At 37.9% G+C, this 20,878-nt stretch overlaps 2 protein-coding genes across 2 annotated transcripts; one reads left to right on the forward strand and one right to left on the reverse strand.

Moving 5' to 3' along the window:
• The first annotated feature begins 601 nt into the window (after positions 1-601).
• Positions 602-4,933, forward strand: LOC133897464 (peroxisome biogenesis protein 3-1-like). Its single transcript, XM_062338196.1, has 7 exons — positions 602-888; positions 985-1,149; positions 1,749-1,948; positions 2,062-2,192; positions 2,376-2,503; positions 3,058-3,297; positions 4,258-4,933. Exons 1-7 carry the CDS (start codon positions 872-874, stop codon positions 4,514-4,516), a joined length of 1,140 nt encoding a protein of 379 aa, XP_062194180.1. The 5' UTR covers positions 602-871; the 3' UTR covers positions 4,517-4,933.
• A 710-nt stretch (positions 4,934-5,643) lies between these two features.
• Positions 5,644-20,631, reverse strand: LOC133896881 (GDP-fucose transporter 1-like). Its single transcript, XM_062337519.1, has 4 exons — positions 20,525-20,631; positions 19,893-20,090; positions 6,830-7,011; positions 5,644-6,540 (listed from the first exon to the last, which is right to left on the reverse strand). The coding sequence occupies exons 1-4, from the start codon at positions 20,629-20,631 to the stop codon at positions 5,855-5,857; spliced, it is 1,173 nt and encodes a 390-aa protein (XP_062193503.1). The 3' UTR covers positions 5,644-5,854.
• Positions 20,632-20,878: the final 247 nt, after the last annotated feature.

Here is a 20,878-nt window from a genome sequence, read left to right on the forward strand (position 1 = left end):
ATTTCTACCACATAATCACTTCCACCACAGAATCAGAAGGTTATAGAGCTCTACCAAACGGGCCCTAAATTTGCTTACCAATGTGGCTATGCTCCGTGACACCAGAATATGATATATTGTCACTATATGATATTTCTTCTATTTAACTTTATATGACATATTATGATTTATCAAACTTTATAAGTTTTAACTAACAATTAATCAAATTATATACATATTTATTATATAAAGTTGTATCAATAAGTTCATATTTAACAAATATTTTAATATGAGTTATACTTTTAAAGACTTTTTAAAATCTTAATATGTCTTATAAAAATACCGAGGGAGTAGACAATAATTGCGTTACTGGTATTTACTGATTGATTCGAATGAATAACTATGGAAATGTTAATGTTGAATTATAAGTATTATTGAAATCACAGTAGTGAAATGAACCCAAATACCATCAATTAAGAGTAGCTGAATGATCACTCACAAGATACAATTAGCAAATTCATCATTGTAAAAAGAATTGCTTGCAGTGATAAGGAGCTACTGAGCTTCAAGGACAACCATACACAAAGCTTCGTATCTCCGGAGTTTATATGATTTGGGAAAGTCGAAGCCAACCAGCAAAAGAAATTGAAGCAAATCAGTAATCTGCAGGAGACCCAGGGTCGAGGAATTCTCGAGCACCCTCGGACACCCTGCCTGCGGCTGGGACCCACTGCAAAACCACGGTCTCTCAGCTCTCCACCAAGTCTCCTCCACCCCCCACCCTCCATGTCTTGATCCCAATCCCCGAAGCAAACAAATCCAGCCTCGCCGCCGCCTCCGGATTCGCCAAGAAACCGCTCGAGCTCGGGCCCTCCGCTGCAGCCCCGCCGCCATGCTCGCGTCGGCGCGGTGAGTGATTTCAGTGGGATTCCATGGATTGGGCCCGGCCCGCGAGGTGTTGGACGGATTGCCTGATGGAGTCTTCGTGTGGTTGGTTGGTTGCAGGGGGTTCTTGGTGCGGCACCGGCGGAAGATACTGATCTCGCTGGGAGTTGCCGGCGCGGGCTACGCGGCCTACCGCCTCTACGACGCACACCGGAGCCAGCTCGTGCGGGTCGAGCAGCTGCGCGCCAGGGAGGAGCAGGCCGCCGACGAGCTAGTCAAGAACCAGTAAGAGCTTTCCCCCTCCTACTTCTTGCAATTGCATTGCTGGGGGTTGTGAGGCGGCGTGCTTAATTGGTCTAGTGGCGGCGGCGCTAGAGGGGGATCAATTAGAAGGTGACGGTGGGGCTCTGGATAGATTTTCTCTAGTGTTTCTGTTCTGCTCGATTGGGTTGAGGGCTTCTTCGCCTGGCATTATTTGCTGAGCTGTTCAGCTTTCCTTGGTTCGTTAAGTTGGAGGAGAGACGAGGATAAAGCTGTTGCTTTTTACGAGTTCAAACGTTTTACATCTCTTGTATGGTAGAGGAACCGAAAAGGAATCTTGTTCCACATTACTTAGGTTAGTTAGACAAGAAGTGCTACAGATGTTGCTTATGGGAATAATCGACAATTCATGATAAGCCATGTTGCTAGCATGATGGGCAGAAAAGTGCTGGGGAAAGATCGAAACCTGTTTTTGTTTGTTTTGTCATAGTAGAATTGAACACAGACACTAACAGAGTAGTTATGATGTATAGAATTGGTAAATGTTTCACACTATGCAAGTACCATATTTACTAAAGGAGAGACACCTTTATGATCATTTTGTATGCTTTCATTTTTGTTAGGTTGCAGACGCACTTTGAAAACGTGCAAAGGATCTCTGACACCACTACGTTGCCCTTTGCCATGCATTATCTCCGTTCACGGATAATGGAGGAACTGGATATATCACACTTGACTGACAAGCTACTGCAAGGGAAGGGAGGATCAAACGCACTGACACCAAAGGAGAAGTATGATACTTGGGAGAAGATTAAAATTCTGAGTATGATATTTCTTATCTTATCTATTGCATAACTTGTTGGTTTTTGTGTTGTCTATTCATAAATATGTGTTGATAACAATGTTATTGTTTCTGTGGCTTCTCCATTTTCTTAGGTTTCACGAGGACAGTTTCTTCGATGTGGGCGATGACACTGCTTAGCTTATATGTTAGAGTTCAGGTTACCATATTAGGCAGACACCTCTACTTAGATTTTGCCCGTGGTACAGATGGTGCGCAATTACAGGTAAATTTATGCTCCAGGCCACTATGCTTCAAGCTTTCCTCATATGGATGAAAGTTTGTTTAATTCTGCTCCAGTTTCTTATCTTTGCACTCTGGACAGTTAAAACAATTGAAATTATGTTAGAACAGTGACTTGATTTGAGTTCCAGCTGCTCGCTGACATGGATTCTCACTTGTTTTGTAGGCGGGATCTGATACATTTAGCAAAAATGGACATAAGGACTTCCTTGCAACTGCTGATTACCTTGCCACATACAGTTTCAATGCACTGATTGCACAAATGCAACATGCTGCAACAGAAGTCCTCAGAGAGTAAATATTCTTCTCCTTTCCTTATGATAATTGTATTACCAACATGTTTGGCACTCGATAAATCAATGGAGGTCCAATAAAAAATTTTGTAGCAAAATGATTGTTTCATTTTACATTCTGAAATTAGTGTACAGCAAAGCTCTGAGTCATCAAGAGTATCCACATTTCTGCATTCAGCACAAAATAAGTAGCATCGTATACAATGTTCTCATTTCTGTCTCATATCCTGTTTCTTGGAAAACTGTTCACAATGAACCTTTTACTGCAAATCGCCTGTTAACCAGCTGCCTTCCAGCGGCTTTCTGGTTCACTTGTTTCTTAGTTTAGATTTCATTCCATCTTAACAATTTGTGTCCTAAAACTTTTACAATCCTTAGTATCAATGTTAGATTGTATCTGCTAATATTTGCCCGAAATCAGCGATACCGTCCATGACTGATATGGCTGGTTCCGGGCATGAACCACGGTTACCACTGGGAAATTGATTCCTGGTTGCATAATATGGTGTGTTTCCCCTTGATGATACTGAGTACTGACGTGTGAAAAAATTGCAGGAAGCAACTGAAAGACCCTATGAGCATGGACCAAGTATTGCAAACAGTGTTACAAATATTGGACATGTTCATGAGTCTTTGTGAAGATAACTTGTGGATAAATTACCTTGTACCTGAGAATGCCAATTTTTATGCACAGTTGATGGCTGTGTCCAGTACTGGCTTTGATGATTCATCACTTCTAAAGGATGTCAGAAAGCTTGACCAATTAATGTCTGAGACTCGCATAGTATTGGCAAGGTAATAGAGTTATGCATTGAGTTCTGTTCAGGTATAGCAAGCCCATAATTTGGACTAGAAGGCACTCTTTTCTTTTCTCAATCTTTCATATGATCAGTCTTCGGTTTTTCTTTCATCAATCAACTTTGAATCGATTAAATGATTGTATCAAATACTTCTATTAGCAACTACTGCATTACATATCTAATATTTACTTTGTAATCCATGTCATATGGCATGTGATTTATATGCACCTAGTTTGTTACTTTCTTATTGTATTTTAGGATTCAAAATTGGAAGGAGTGAAAGTAAATTAATACAATGAGGTGCTACAGTATTTTCTCTCTGCCTTGCTATTATGAACTTTTTTGGTGGCATTCACCGCTATTTTGAACTTCGTTAGTGGCATTGACCATTATTATAAATTACTATGGAGCGATAAGTGCTCTGTTTTTACGAGTTAGTTTTGATGTACATTTTAACGAGTTGAATTTTGGTGTGCATTACACTTCCTTTCTGGGAATGAGATGATTTGAAGAATATCATACCATTATATCATATTCATATGTGGATGAGAACAGTCTCATTTCTTATACAATGAACTACGATGATACAATCACTAGGCCAGGTACTCTGTTGCAAACTGTGAAAGAGGATATTTTTATTATAAGGATGTTTTTTTAGGACTTTATTATGGGTGCGTGGAAGTTAGCTATCCAAGTGCCAGAGCCATGACTAGACTTGCAAGATCTTATGGGTTTCATCTCTAGCCTACCCTAACTTGTTTGGGACTGAAAGGCTTTGTTGTTGTTGTTGTTGTTGTATTATAAGGATGTTGTGCTGCTTACAGAATTATTGATTTCCCATGTTTGTCAATCTAATTGCATGTTTATGACTTTGAGTCTCTTGACAATGTCATTTGTCTTTCAAAATAGGCACCATGAGTAATCACATAACCATATTGGAACTGTGTTATTGCAGTGATGATTTCAAAAATATCATGGAGAGGTCATTGAGGAAGATAGTGGATGTGGTGATAGAGGACCTGGCTTCACAGATTGGAACTCCAATTCCTCCATCAGGCTTGCCCTTGGCGAAGCTCTTGGCCAGAGTAGCTCAACTGAGTTTGCCATTGCTTGAGGAGCCAAAGAAGAACAAGCACATTCAGATCATCCGAAGTATGCCTGAAGTGGAACTCTTCTACACATTCCTCTATGCGAACATGCCGCCAGAAACATAATCTGTACATCATGTGAAAAGAATAGTTTCATCCGAATTTTTGACTCCAAACCTCCAAAAGATCTGGCGGTAATGGACAATGAACAATCTGCAAATCTGGAAAGCAACAAACGTGAAGAGACAGAATGCTAATTTCTGCCCAGTATATTCTGAAACATTCCGTTGTTGCTAACAGGATCTAGCATAGTGTGGTTCTTTCTATTTGTATTCCTTTTCTTCACTTGAAGTTTCAGTTGTCCACGTCTAGTTAGAATTCCTCGCTGTATCTCTGCTATCATGCTGTTTTTTTTTTTTTGGGAGTTTACACATTGGCACTTGTACTAGTTGTTTCACTGGCCAAATGGTTTATGTAAGCTGTGACCTATGATTTCTGCTTTGTTCATTCCTTTGTTGGGTAATGCTTTACATGTTTGGGTTACCCTCTGAGTGTATGCTATGGGAAAGGACTCATTCTTGAATATTTGTGGTCAAATGTTATTGAACACGTAGTGAAGCTGAGTGTACCTCATATATTTATTCAACATGGAAATAATGTTTCTTCTGGTTTCTATGCATGAACTGTAAATGGCTAATACGCAAAGCTGATCTGATTCGTGCTCATTTCGCCACGCTGGTTTTTTAGATGGCAAGTAGGTCATAAAATGTTGCCTCCTTATCATCAGATCATTTACGCTTTTAATGCTATCAGTACAAGGATAAATGCCACAATAGTATTCATTTTTTTTTGGCATAGAAATTGAAAAATTGAAGTAACAGAGGGATAATAACCATATATCATTTGTCTATGACCACAGTACTGCATCAAGCAGTGTAAGCTCCACGCTAAATCAGACGACTAGTAAAAACTCAAGAACAATCCCCAACTATAAGGGATTACCTTAGGACAACTGGAAAGATAATTACCTTATTTCTGGACTTAAGAAAAGAAACTATATTAGAGGATCCGAATTATTCGACTCCGGTCTGGCTCAGATGAACCAAGGGACCTTTCTCATTTCAGTCCTCACCTTTTTCACCTTCCGTAGGGGCATTATAGAAAAACTATGAGCCATCCATACTAGAAATGATTAAGAACCAATATCCAAAGAAAAAGACGGTGATCAAGAACTTTTGTCAGCTATAGTAGGGGACCTCAATAACAGTAGTGTATTGCAAGTTTAAAAAAGATTACAATTTGCATCAGCCATTCAATAAGCAACAGCAAAAGTTCCTTGCACAGAAATACTATTTGCACTAGTTTTCCCAATTGTTTCATTTGTTGCAAGGGTCAGGCACACAAAACAGCCTATTCAAGACTAAAGAATAAATCTGCAAATCTAAGGCTACGCATGCAAGTAATTCATGCATTGGATTGCTTCACAGACGAAACTAAGCTTTGTTTCTGCTCATCAAAGTCATTGCTATGATTGTCATCCTTAGGTTGCTCAGGCACCGGACCATGTTGTGCTGCTGAGTTTCCTTTTGTTGTAACTGATTGCTGATAGAGTGCTCCGCCGACAATAGTGAAGAGCAAGCATACCAAACCGAATGCAGTTGCGTGCTTATCCCAGATCAGCACATTGATAGGGACAGTGAGGAACTTGTTCACAACCCCGGTCACGGTAAATGCTGTGGCCGAGACTGCCTTCCTTGCTGCGAAACCAAAGAAACTAATGAGATACCCAAACACACATGACAATGCCACTGTGACTAAGGCATCTAGATGAAACCAGCCTTCACCCCTTGACTCAATCGCTGCAAGGACGGACTTGTGCTCCCCTTTAACAAACCAGAATATCGGGGCCAGCATCAACGAAAGAAGGTTATTGTAGAGCACAAAACCCCAAGTGTTTAGCCCCAAGTTTGTCACAATGTGCTTGATGTACACCGTCTCAGTTGTTATGATCACCAGATAGGCAAGCGCCCACGCTGTGAGGCTGAATGCTGGATCTGTCATCACATAGCCAACTGCTCCTCCCAAGATGACCACAAGGGATAAGAATGTGAACTTTAAAGGACATGGCTGTTTCCGGAAAGTTGTGTCAGCTATAGCAACCAAAAGAGGGTCAAAGATCTGAAAACTATGGAATGATCTTGAATGAAACATGGTTTATATTCTATTTGTGGAGTCATATTGCTATTGAACTAATATTTTTGTTTTTTGTCTCTTTGATTCTTTTACTTCCGCTTGAACGTTTTGATGTACGTTGAGTGAGAAATAGAAAAAGATCATCTATTTCAAAAAAAATTGTTAAAACACCTATTCACCCCTCTCTAGTCGTCATTCTCGGTCCTATAACTATAAATGTCGATGATTTGTGGAGAGAAGACCTACCTTTCCTAGGATCCAAACACGAGCAGCAGATGTCAAGTACTGTAGAACAGTTAGGAGGCCAGGGTAACTGAACTTTGTCACGGTATATTTGTTGATGATTGAGAGCAAACTTGAGCACAGAGCATACCCTATCACAAGGCTGCTCGTAGCATAGTATTGCTTTGTCATGAGACAAGACTGTTCACCTGAAATAGGTTCAAGACTAGCAAAACATTTAAAAACAAACTGAATAGCTGATTCATAAAATGTACGAAATTGCAAGATGTTCCAACTATTCAGCAATCTGTCAGAGTTCAAAATGTCCATCAACAACATATAGTCAGATTTCAGGGCACTTCTCTAGATTTTAGGCAATTTTGTCAACAGATTTACAATACTCACAAATCACAACACCCTGCAAACTCATTTCTTCGTTGTTACTTCTAAGATTACAATTCATACTAGATTAGACTGAATAATTGATGAAGTGTGCTTTACTTTCCTAAAAGTAAAACTTCTTAAAGTAAGGCATCTATGTCAGGTGTCGCGCTTCAATTTGGATATGCAAAAGAAATAGTTTGCTAACACTAGTTTTAGAGTTCTCATTCTGCCTGTCAGCCTCGAAGCTGATGCCAAGCATCTTTATCATTATCCCACGAGCAATTTTTTTATGTCTAGATGTAGCAGTCACGTGTATCGGTGTATGTTGTATGCATACACAAATAAATCACGCACATACCAATTAATCGTCTACACACTAATTACTGCAAAAGCCAGAATCAAGAAGCTGAATCTCCAAACATAAGACATCCTAAACTACAAAAGCAAACACCAAGATAGACGCAGCAATAGTCTATGCGTTCAGTATTCAGCCCAATATTGCCAGCTGGACTCCCCAAACCACAGACTTGAGACTTTGATGAACAATTTGCCGCTTCTCGTCAACCAGTTAAAAGCAAAGAAAAGCAAAGAACAATGAGCGGCCGACCTCAGCGCGCCACACACACCCGACCAAGATTACGTTTTGGCGTTTCAGAACAACAAAAACAAGGGGAAAACAGGGAGCGATTTGGCCCCAATTTACCGCCCGATGTGCAGAGATTTCTTGGATGCGCGTGACCAAGAAAAGCAAAGAAAAAGGCGGTGCCTTCAGATCAAATACCGAGTGCGCGTATCCCAAGAAACAATCTGAAGAACGGAGCGGGGACCGGGAGAGGGAGTGAGGGAGGCTTATAGGGAGAGGCGAGGCAGGCGCAGAGACATTACCTCCGCCTCCGGCTCTGGGCTCCGGACACTGCAAGTGCAATGCAAGATGTGTGTGGCTGGGAGCCGATTGGGAATTGATCACCTGACTTCACGGCGAACCGTCAGGAAGATCAGTCCAAGGAAAGGGGACAAATGAATGTTCTTATATAATCTCCAGATAATAATGAAACTAGATGCTTTTTTAAATCATAATGTATCAGGAAACTGTATCTACCTGATTGGTATTGTCATTTTTTATAAATCTGTGTGTTCAATTAGCTTTGAGAACATGTAGTTAGTGATGTACTGGATGCTTACATTCGGTCATTTATTGGATGTTATCTTTAAGAACATATATGGTTAGCTTGATCATTCATCAAACTAAGTCAAGTACATTCTGCTGATTTTTTTTTTACATATTTCAGAAACAAGGCACATCTCTTGGCACAAAACAAAAATATAGACATGAATTCTTAGTTTTCATTGCATAATTGCTGCAAATTGAGAGCCACATTACATTCCACCATAACACTACAATCATTCTCAGATCTACTTCACAAAAAGCACAACTATGGACACCACAACACTACAATCATTCTCAGGTTTACTTCACAAGAAGCACAACTATGGACACCAATAAAAAAAATATTGGTGCAAACCAAAATCAACATAGCTTTCCCTCATCCATGATGAAAGGACAATGATATCGCCTAGAGAGGTGAATAGGCGATTTTACAAAACTTCGACTCTTTTAATATTTAGCCTAAACTTACAGTGAAAATAAATTAATAGATTTTTCACAAGTGAAAAACCTAAATATGCTAGACTCAATTAGTGCACAAATACCAAAAATAAGTGTGAATGTTACAAACCTAGAGTGTGACAAAGAATATCTAAATCTAGCAAGATATGTAAGAAATTCTAATCCAAAGTTCTGAAATTACTGTTCACAAGAAGTTCTAAAATTATTGTTCACTAGAATTTCCGACCTTACCCGGAACTTCCGGGTTGAGAACATGAAACTAAAATTAAACAACGCCTAATGAGTTATAGCTCAAACCAAATGAAATCGTGTGTTCCAAATATCAATTCCAAGCAGACCACGGAGTATCTATAGTCAATTTCACACGAATAAGTAGATCGAGCAAATTTGCACAAATAGGGAGCAAGGACTCAAGAATAAGCAAACAAAGAGAGGAGATGCGTGATTTGTTTTTCGAAGTTCGGACACCTTCATTTGAGCTTCCTACATCTTCGTTGAGGGGCACGATCACACTTGAGCCATGTCTCTTTCAACCTATTTCCTCACCAAACTCTGTCACACTTGAGCTTGGGCTTTCACTCTTGATTCCTTCCCATGTGTAAGGCAAAATCCAATCCTTCACAAACTTTTCGCGGCACACCACAACCTTTGGTACTCACCGGCGGCGCCTAGCCACGCAGGAGCTTCAAGCTCCAAGAGTAACAAATGCAACGATGAGCTTCTTGTCAATGAACTCGAGTGCTCAAGATGAGAGTTATGGTCACTTCAACTCAATCTTCTAATCTTTCAATCCAACTCACTTTTCTTAAATCTCACACTAAAATAGAGTGGGGAGAACGATAATGGCTTTGGCTTTGAGTATTTTCGTGGGAGCACCAGTAGCACTGCTCAAAGGAAGGGTGAGGGGATATATATAGCCAGCCTCCAAAAACTAGCGGTTAGAGACAACAGTCAGTACAATCCGGAACTTTTGGATTACTCGAGTTAGACCTACCAGAGACCCCTGTCCGGATCAAGTTTGAAACCTCTGAACTGACCATAGAATCCGGAACTTCTGATTTCAATATGGAACTTCCGGGTTCAATATGAAACTTCAGGGTTGAAACTTCAAACCATGACAGAGAACCCTAAATTGGATGTCATCCGGAACTTCCAGCCAATCTGGAAATTTCGGATTAACCCAGAACTTCTGAAGTTAGCACAACAGATCCTCTGAAAAAGACGATAATTTTTTATCTCGATGTCCGATTTCGATGATTTTTGACTCTATGGAAAGCTTACTTAGAGGGCTACCTATCCCATTAGAAACCATTATCTCAAACACATTATATAAAAACTAGGAATACTCTGAAACCTAATTCAAACACTTACACACTTTCAGCACCGGACTCCTAAAGTGAACTCTCAACACAACCTCAAGTTAGCACTACTTGATATTCGTGGGTGTTTTTGTGTCTCTCACTTTGGGTTGGTTAGATACTCTTGAGCACTGAGACACATCAAAATATTATATGTTGCATCTCTCTTAATTGTGCGGCATACATATACTCAAATTCAAATGAAAAACTCGTTTGAACCACTTTGAGCCTTTGAATACCTTCAAGTACCACTTCTTTCTTTCAAACGTTGAGGGTTACCAATGTTCATATAATTCTCACTCCATCTCCTCTTGATTCTCCATATGATTGATGTGAATCACCATTAGCTTTCCATGGCCTCGCACGGTCCATTGGTGTAAAACCTTCACTCACCCTTCACCACTAGGTCCTTCAACGCCAAACCATTTGCTTGCCCTTCACCACCGGATGGTCCATCACTGTCGAGCATCGCTTGCCCTTCACCGTCTTGCCATAGAAAACTACTTTGTATCCAGCATTTAATTCACTTTATCATATATGGAGTTCAATTTTTGTTCTTCACTCTTGGCATATTGGATATCTCAATTCAACTCATGCCTTCTTATAGATCCTAATCCTGACTCATTCTCAAATACAAAGTACATGTGTTAGTTCATAAAACATTATTGATAACTTTATACCTTAAGTTACTTGATCTCCAGAAGTAGATTTCTCAAGCTTCATGCCTCTTGTCAATATTATTAAGACCATCCTCAACCTACGAGATGTCTTCCTCTCTAGCTTCTCCTTCATCACATGAGCATCACCTACATCTCGTTGATCTAGATGCATATCTCTTGATCTTCATGGCATTCCTCAATGAATCCATTCTCTATTAATCATGCAACACCTATGGAATATGATACAAACAATTCTCAACATAACTGTTAGTCTATAGATATTGTCATTAATTATCAAAACCACAGTTAAGGGCTCGATGTACTTTTAATCTCCCCCATTTTGGTAATTGATGATAATATCACTCGATGGTTATATTTGAAAATTTAAAATTATTATTATACATCTTATCCGAATCAAATGTATATAAAGAACATGTTTTGAAAACAGCAAACATCACAAAGATATTTGAGATTACCAAAACTAGCTTTACTAGCATCAAACACCACAAGGGTTTTGATGTTAGTAAAAACCAACATGTGTATATAGTAGACTCCCCACACTCTATGCATGTGTGAATAAATCTTGAATATCATTGCATATATTGTCTATCTCAATTTTTGGATGTAGTTTTCCTTTATACATATGAAACAAGCATGACAATGCATATATCAAACTGAATATACTAATGCAAAGCAAAATCATGTAACTTATGCATGCAAAAACCTTCACCTCATTTATCAAATGCATAGCCTTTAAAATTCTCCCATAATCAAATTCTCCCCCATAGCAAAGCCCTCTTACAAATATAACATCTAGATACAAATTCTCCCCTAATTGATATCAATGCCAAAAATGGAAGAATTTTAGAGGACTTGCCAAAAAAATGGAAGTCCAAAAGGAAATTGTCTTCGAAGCACATTAGCCCTATCCTACAAAAGGAATCATCAAAAGCTAATATACAATAGGTCAAAGAGGTGTAGAGATGTGACAAATGAGATTTCAAAAGAGATACCCAGTTAAAAAAAAAGATATCAAATGGAATTGCATAAGATACCAACTAAAATTCTAAAAGATATCAATTGAATACCTACAATAGGTACCAATTGAAAATCCTAGGCATACCGATTGAAAGAGATGATAATTGAAACAAATTCAATTGAAGGCAAGTCAAGAATGAGTCCGAAGTTAATATCCAATACACAAGTACAATGGATTAGGCTCAAAAGGTAAACATAGCTATATTGTTGACATTATAAAAAAAAAATTGCTTATCATAAAGAGTCAACATCTCATAAGCTTACATATTCAATAGAGCCAATTTAAAGTGGACTAAAAACCTCAAGCAAAAGAATAAATTTTGTAATCTTAATCAATATTGCATATAAGATTAACTCAAGTATTTGATATGAATTCTTTTGCATATTTGGGATTAGATGAATCATAAACATGATTATAGAGTTTTCACAAAAAATATGCTATTTCAAATTGCTCATATTTGCAATAAAGATGTTTTTAGGCACTTGCATCAAAAATAAATTTTCACAAGTTATTTTCATGCTATTATGCAACCTATACAAGGTTGAATCTATGACATTAAATGCATGAATTAAGAATAAGTTACCAAGAAAGTATTGGATTGATGTAGATTATTTTTCATTATTGCTTAGCTTTACTTTGATATGATTCTTCTTTATGATTCCAATTGAAGTTGAATGAGATGATCTTCTTAATAAATACCGATTGAAAGATTAAGACCTTTTTTATGAATTCCAATTGAAATGATCATCTTATTGGAAGGACCTTCATTTTAAATAACTCAAACATCTAGTGCATCTTCGTTGTACCTAAAACTCATTCAAGTACATTTTGGTCCCCCAAACTCTTTAGGTCCTAAGGTTAGCAAAACCCAGCATATAGAGCAAACTCTTCAATAATCAGTGCATATAAAATAGATACCAATTGATATAAAATTAAAACTCTATGCACCTTTTAGTCATTAAGAGCTTTTGAGAGAGGCTTACTCTATATGTTAGATTAATGAATACAAACATGCTTTATAAATTAAAAATTACATCAAGCAAGCATTCTCATTACTTCCAAGATCCAATAAATATATAATTTGGACAAAAATTGGCATATAAGCCATAAAGATACCAAATGAAAGATAAAATATCATAAATAATGTTCAAATTACATCTAATATAAAAAGATCAACAAATGATCACCTCACATAGTTCAATAAATTAATTAAGTGAAAATAATGAGCAAAAAAGATGAGTAAGTTGCAAACATGCTCAAAATCTTATCTCAAACAAGTATATTAAAAATGATTCAAGCATTGAGATAACAAGCTTCCACAAATTTCGAAAGGACAAGTTTCCTTAAAGAAACTAATTTTTCTAATATAGGAGTTAAATGAAATCTTTCACAAAGAAAGAAGTCACTAGAAGAAAGAATTGAAATGAAGTTGAGCAACAAGTATTACCATTTGTATCACTACCAATTGTAAGAGAACAAAGGTATATGGAGATATCTCAAGTTGGTAATTGCAAAAGGACATATATCAATTTTCTTTCAAAAAATCATGTGAAGAAGATTTAGAAATTGAGATTTATATGAGCTTGATATACCACATAGATCCTAGATAAACAATTATATCAATTCTAAATGGTATTGCTCAAATATTCACAATTTATGGATAAGTAAGATGCAGAAAGCATAATACTTCCTCATAATATGATAATCCATTAATTTCTTCAAAGAATGAAATAGAATTCAATAAAATAGGTAAGATAAAATAAGGCTCAAGAATCCAAAACTTCCAGATACATCCCAGAACCTTCGGGTTCTGTCAACCTGACAGGGCTAGATGCACATTGGTAACACAAGGATCTAGTTTTGGAGGGATATACTTTTTTCATCCATGACCTTGTCATCTTTGTTTAGGTGAAGACATACCTTAGCTTGCACAAGATTTTGATAGACTTTGAATTCTCCATGCCAACTCTCCTTAGCATCCTTTGATGCCATGTTCATTTCACCAAGAGATTAAACATAAATTTCACTTGAAGAAAGATTAGTCTCAAAGCACAAAACATAGAATAAACTCCGCCTTAATCATGTGCATCTAAGTACTTGAATTATTTGTAACATGCACTTAGTTCATTCAAGAATCTAGAGGAGTTTACCCAATATTTTGAGTTAAGGCACAAAAAGAATTTACAAAGAAAATATGTGTGCCAAGAATGGACGTACAACCATGAAATCATGTAGATTACCACTAAATGTAAATTATGTCTTGGCAATCTACGATATGAGGAGCTTTATTGGGTATACACCATTTGTATTTGAATGAAGTGTGCCTTTATTTGACTTGTAGTGGGAAATCCATTTGATTTTCACCAAATTTAGCTTGATCTTTCCATGGGGAGGGTTACACTTCATTTCTTGTGATGTATTGAGTTCTTCTCCCATAACCATTACTAAGTCCAAATCCTCTAGTACTTCTTTTACCTTATATAGCTCACAAAGACACTAAAAGATAAAATTCACAAAGACATTGTAACTAGAGGCTTTAGAAATTACCATCGCTCTTTTAAATATCTCCTTGAACATCATTGATGGAATGGTCTCGTGGACATTTTTTGAGCTCTTGAACAAGGCACTTGTGGTGGAGGTCTAATTTTAAATTCTTCCTTCATCTTAATATACCTCTAACTTTTTGTAAATATCGGAATATCTGATTTAGCCCAGAATATCCGGTTTATACAAACTGGAACTTTCAGATAAAGTCAGAACTTCCGAATTGTCAAAAAAAAGCTAAGATACTTGGATGGTTTCTTGAGTTTTGATCTTTGCGTGACGTTTTTCTTGATAGCCACCACCAAGCATTCTTTTCATGTATCACTCACAAGACTTTGCTCTACTAGAGAGCCATTAAACACATCACTTTATAAAAATATAGAAAGTAAAGCAAAATTACATAGCCAACTTCAAGTGTTCACGAGCACCGAAAAGATTGTAAACAACTCACACCTACACAAGGTTAAGGAGTCTAGCTATTTCAATGTAGGTACTTATTACCGAGATGTCATTGGTTTTTGATGTGTGAACAATAATCTTCATACTTGATGCCCTTTCCATAAATGATGAAAAATACCACTTGGAAGGAAACTTGATATGAAATATGCAATATAATTTTTCTCAATTAAGCTAAGTCTTCAATGCATCTCTAATTACCTATTTAGCTAATTAAACACTTTATGGTACCCAAAACATGTTGGGTCATTTAAGATTAGTCACAAGAGACTTAGGCACCAAAATGGCCTCTGCATTAGCATGAGGTGAACTAATCACCTTAGCAACACAAGTACCACTCTTAGCCTTCCTAAGCAAATATTGATTATTATTGGAAGAGTTAGGGTTATGAATGTTACCATTGGAACAATTTTTACCATTATGTCTCTTTTCTCGGCAATTATAGCAAAGTTGATTTTTTCTATCACAAGATGTCTTCTTCTTCTTGTCTTGCTTCTTGTTTTGCTTGTTGCCAGTTAGCCTCTCACTTGATGATTTGCAAAGTTCTATCTTCTTGTAAGGATATGATTCAATTTCATGCCCCTTCTCATTACAACCATAACATTTCCTTTTGTTGGTTCTTAGTTTCCTTCTTGGAAGTGTTGCTTCATCATCAATTTTGCTAGGACAACTTGAGGCAAAGTGTCCCGTATTGGTGCACTTGAAATACTTGATGTGAGCCAGATTCTTCTCATTTTCTTCTTTTTGCTGTCTTTTTTTTCTTTCTTCAAAGGGCAGTCTCTCACATGGTGACCTTATTTTTGCACTTGAAGCAATGATAGGAGCCTTGATCTTCTTTTGATTTTGCCTCTTGATCTTGACATGGTTGGACTTGTTCTTCTTATTTGACTTTATTTCAAGTCCATCTTTATTTCTTGAATGCATTTGATCCTCGAGTTTCTTGCTTTTTCCTTTACTATCAATATCACAAGTAAGACTAGGAAAAATATTAGCTTTAGAGCAACAAATATTAGTCTTAAGACTAGCACAAATTAAATCATTATAAAGTAGAGAGTGTGTGCTCTTGTCCACACGAGGTTCATAGGATTTTACCATTGTGACCATTACCTCATGAGCTATTACGAGAAGCTATAAGATTTTCATAAGTGCACAAAAGCTTATCATGGTTTTCTTGTAATTCCACATACTTACTAGTTAACTCTTCAAGTTGAGCCCTTAGCTCAACATTTTTTTTCCCACAAAGATGGTACACAAAAAATAGAGTTGGAAGCACAAGCATCATCAATAGGAGAAATAGTGAATTTGTCCTTAGATAAAGTATTGCAATTAGGATATGACATTTCTAAATCCACTAGAGGCATAACATCTAATTTATCACTTAGAGAAGCATGTTTAATTTTAAGATTCTCACAAAGATCAGATAAAGAACCATGAGACTCTATAAGCTTTTCATGCTTCCTATTTAAGATCTTAAGTTCTTCTATTTTCTCAAAGAGGAATTCCTCTTGCCTCTCGAGATTTTCCTTTTGGTCTTCTATTATATGCATGAGTTTGATCATTTTAGGCATATCCTTTTTGCTCAAAAGATCAAACTCGAGCTCATCACTATCACTAGAATTAAAATTATTAAGCTCACTTACCAATTTCTTTTTACCTTTTGCCATAAGGAACATAGGATAATTGGTGTGAAGGGATGAGCATCTTGGAGAAGTGGATGCTTCACTTCCAAGTTGAGGATAATCCATACCATAATGTCTATATTATCGACATGTATAGCACATCTTGTTTGTCCTTGATCTTCTTCTAGGTAGATCTCTCTTCTTGATTTTTCTTGAGGACTTCCCACCTAAGCTTTGTCTCAAGTAATCTTATATTTCCTTCAAAATATTAGTATCACAAATACTAATGAAAATAGATATATTACAATGAGGACAATTAACGATATCATCATGATATATAAACAATTTTGCACTAGATGATATACAAGGGTTAACAACACTAGTAGATTTAGAAATTTAATTGCAAGTGTTGTTAAAGTCCAGATAGAGACTTGGACACTTACGAATCTCACTCACTATTTCATTACCTTGCTCGGAGTAATATGTGAGGCAGTTCTTGCGGCAAGAGCACTTTGGTCAATGGAGAAAATCATGTGAGGCTCTTCATGACATGTTGATAAAGTTAAGCAATCCTCAATTGGCGCTTCCAAAGTAAGTTCTTTTCCATCACATTTGGACTTGTCATATCTTTCTTTAAATGTAACCAAAATGAGATGAGCCTCTTCAAGCGGCATGATGGATTCAAATATATCTTCACTCAAAGCATTAAATAAAATATTAGTAGCTTGAGCATTGAGATGTATGCATTTCTCTTCCTCTTCAGGTGATAGCAAGATACCACTAGGAGGAGAAATGCTTACATCTACTACTCGCTTTATTTGAGGATGCATGGTCCTAAAGATATTAAGCATGCAGACACTCCAAGTTAGATAATTTGAACCATCTAGCAAAAATGTTCTAGATACATATCACCTATTGTTGACATCTTTTCTCACGACGATGAAGCCTAAACGTGAGTCCAGCCTCTGATACCAATTGAAAGGAAAATAATGTCGTATATAGGGGGTGCATAGATGATTTTACAAAACTTTGACCCTTTTCCTATTTGACCTAAACTTGTAGCGAAAATAAGCTAACGGATTTTTCACAAGTGAAAAACCTAAATATACTAAACTCAACTAGTGCACAAACACCCTAAATAAGTGTTAATATTACAAACCTAGGGCGTGACAAAGAATATCTAAATCTAGCAAGGTATCCAACAAATTTTAATCAAAAGTTATGAAATTATTGTTCACTGGAAGTTATGAAATTACTGTTCATCGAAAAGTCCGATCTTACCCGGAACTTCTAGGTTCAGAACATGAAACTAAAATTAAACAATGCCAAATGAGTTCTAGCCCATACCAAATAAAGTTATGTGTTCCAAATGACAATTTTAAGTAGATCCACGGAGTACTTGCAGTCAAAATTTCACACGAATAAGTAGATCAAGCAAATTTGCACAAATAGGGAGCAAGAACTCAAGAACAAGTAAACAAAGAGAGGAGATGCGTGATTTGTTTTTCAAAGTTCGGACACCTCCATTTGAGGTTCCTACGTCTTCGTTAAGGGGCTTAGTCACGCTTGAACCTGGTATCTTTTAACATTTTTCCTCACCAAATTCGGTCACACTTGAGCTTGAGCTTTCACTCTTGATTTATTCCCTTGCGGAAGCAAAATCCAAACCTTCACAAACTTTCCCTGACACACCACAACCTTATGTGCTTGTTGGCAACGCCTAGCCGCCTAGGAGCTTCAAGTTCTAAGAGTAACAAATGTGACGATGAATTTCTTGCTGATGAACTCGAGTGCTCAAGATGAGAGTTATGCTCACTTCAACTCAATCATCTAATCTCTCAACCTAACTCACTTTTCTTCTCAAATCTCACACTAAAATGGAGTGGGTTGAGCTCTGATGACTTTGGCTTTGAGTATTTTCGTGGGAGCAACAGCAGCACTGCTCAAAGGAAGGGTTAGGAGGGTATATATAGCTAGCCCCCAAAATCTAGCTATTGGAGCCAACAATCAGTACAATCTAGAACTTTCGGATTTATATGGAACTTCCAGATTACTCGAGTTAGATCCACCCGAGACCCCTGTTCGGATCAAGTTCGGAACCTCCAAACTGACCACAGAATTCGGGAATTTCTGGGTTCAATTCGGAACTTCCGGGTTGAAACTTCAAACCATGATAGAGAACCCCAAATTGGATGTCATCTGGAACTTCTGGATTAACCCGGAACTTCCAAAATCAGCACAGCACACCCTTTGAAAAAGGTGATAACTTTTGATCCTGATGCCCGATTTCGATAATTTTGGACTCTATAGAAAGCTTATTCAGAGGGCTTCCTATCCCACTAGAAACCATGATCTCAAAAATATTTGATCAAAACTAGGAACACTTCAAAACTTGATTCAGACACTTTCGGCACCGGACTCCTAAAATGAACTCTCAACACAACCTCAAGTTAGCACTACCCCATGTTTGTAGGTGTTTTGTGTCTCTCACTTTGGGTTGGTTAGATACTCTTAGTATTGAGACACGTCAAAATATTCTATGTTGCATCCCTCTTAATAGTGCGGCATACCTATACTCAAATTCAAATAAAAAACTCGTTTGAATCACTTTGAGGCTTTGAATACCTTCAAGTACCGCTTTTTTCTTTCAAACCTTGAGGGTTGCCAATGTTCATATAATTTTCACTCCATCTTTTCTCGATTCTTCATGTGATTGATGTCAATCACCATTAGCTTCTTATGGCCTCGCATGGTCCATTGGCGCAAAACCTTCACTCGCCTTTCACCATAGTCTTGGTCTTTCGACGCCAAGCCCTTTGCTTGCCCTTCACCACCGGATGGTTCATCGTAGCCAAGCATCTTTTACCCATCACCGTCTTTCCTTAGAAAACTACTTTGTATCTGGCATCTTCAATTAATTCACTTTATCATATATAGAGTCCAATCTTTTTTTCTTCACTATTCGCATATTGGATATCTCAATTCAACTCATGGCTTCTTATAGATCCTAATCCTAACTCACTCTCAAGCACAAAAAACATGAGTTAGTCCATAAAACTTCATTGATAACTTTATACCTTAAGTTACTTGATCTCCACAAGTAGCTTTGCCTAGCTTCATGCTTCTTGTCAATCTTATTAAGACCATCCTCAACCTTCAAGATGTCTTCCACTCTAGCTTCTCCTTCATCACATGAGCATCACCTATAGCTCATTGTTCTCAATGTGTATATCTTGATCTTCATGGCATTCCTCAATGAATCTATTCTCTATTAATCATGCATTACCTATGGAACATGCTACAAATAATTCTCAACACAATTATTAGTCTATATGTATTATCATTAATTACCAAAACCACACTTAGAGGCTAAATGCACTTTCACATGCATCTGACCAAACCTGGCTTCAACACCTTTCACATGATATGCTATGTTCCTCATGGCAAGCAAATCCTTCTCCACTAGTTCCAATTCCATCTTCAAGCTACTGTTTGCTTCCAGGATCTCAGGCACGACATCTCCAACTGAGGTCAAGTCCATGGCCAACTCTCCAATCAAGCCAAGATACTTCTCGTACTTTGGTTGAAACATAAAAAATCTGCAGCAATTCGATACCTGCATATGCAATTGAAAGGAAATTTCAGAAATTGAAAAAAAACACTTGATTGCACATGAATAGCACTCACTCCTTGCTGGTTACGGGGGCATTTGAAAATTGTCTTCCCGTAATTTGCCGGAGTAGTAGCAGTCAGCTTGATCACCTTCTCCACCTTGCAATCCGGGCATTGGATCAACGGCAACCCGGTCGGTGCTACCTGCGACACTGACAACGACCTATGGACGGACCCCCTACTACGCGCTACGGATGACTGGGACATATCAGCTTCATGGACTGCTGCACAACTTGCCTCGCAACATGAGCCCAACAACGGAGGCGATTTGGCGTCCATAGGGAGCTATGGGTCAGCATTCACCTTGGATAGGTAGTGGAGGTGATTTGGCAACCACAGGGAGCCGCAGGTCAGCACTCACCTTGGACTAGTGATGGGGAACCTCAGGTGGAGACGAGCTTTGGGGGAGATCCTGGTGGTGCAGACCTGTCGTGGGCGCCCGTTGCTCACTCGGCGCAAACCCGCCATGGGCGCTTAGCGCTTGTCACCCCTCATGCAACGAACGCTAACTTCTCGCTCAACTCGATCTGCTCAGGTGAAAGACGCTCGACTCGATCCAATCGAGTCCATCGATCCAACCGAACAGAGGAGGGGCAAAATAGTCAGTTTAGGTGACAAATAAAAAGGAAATAACATAAAAAAAGAAATTGGAGAGAAAGGCATGAATTGGAACAATTCGTACTCCGAGTGGCAAATTCTATGAGGCGTACGGATT

Source organism: Phragmites australis, chromosome 17 (genome assembly GCF_958298935.1).
Source record: "Phragmites australis chromosome 17, lpPhrAust1.1, whole genome shotgun sequence".
Classification (NCBI taxonomy): domain Eukaryota; kingdom Viridiplantae; phylum Streptophyta; class Magnoliopsida; order Poales; family Poaceae; genus Phragmites; species Phragmites australis.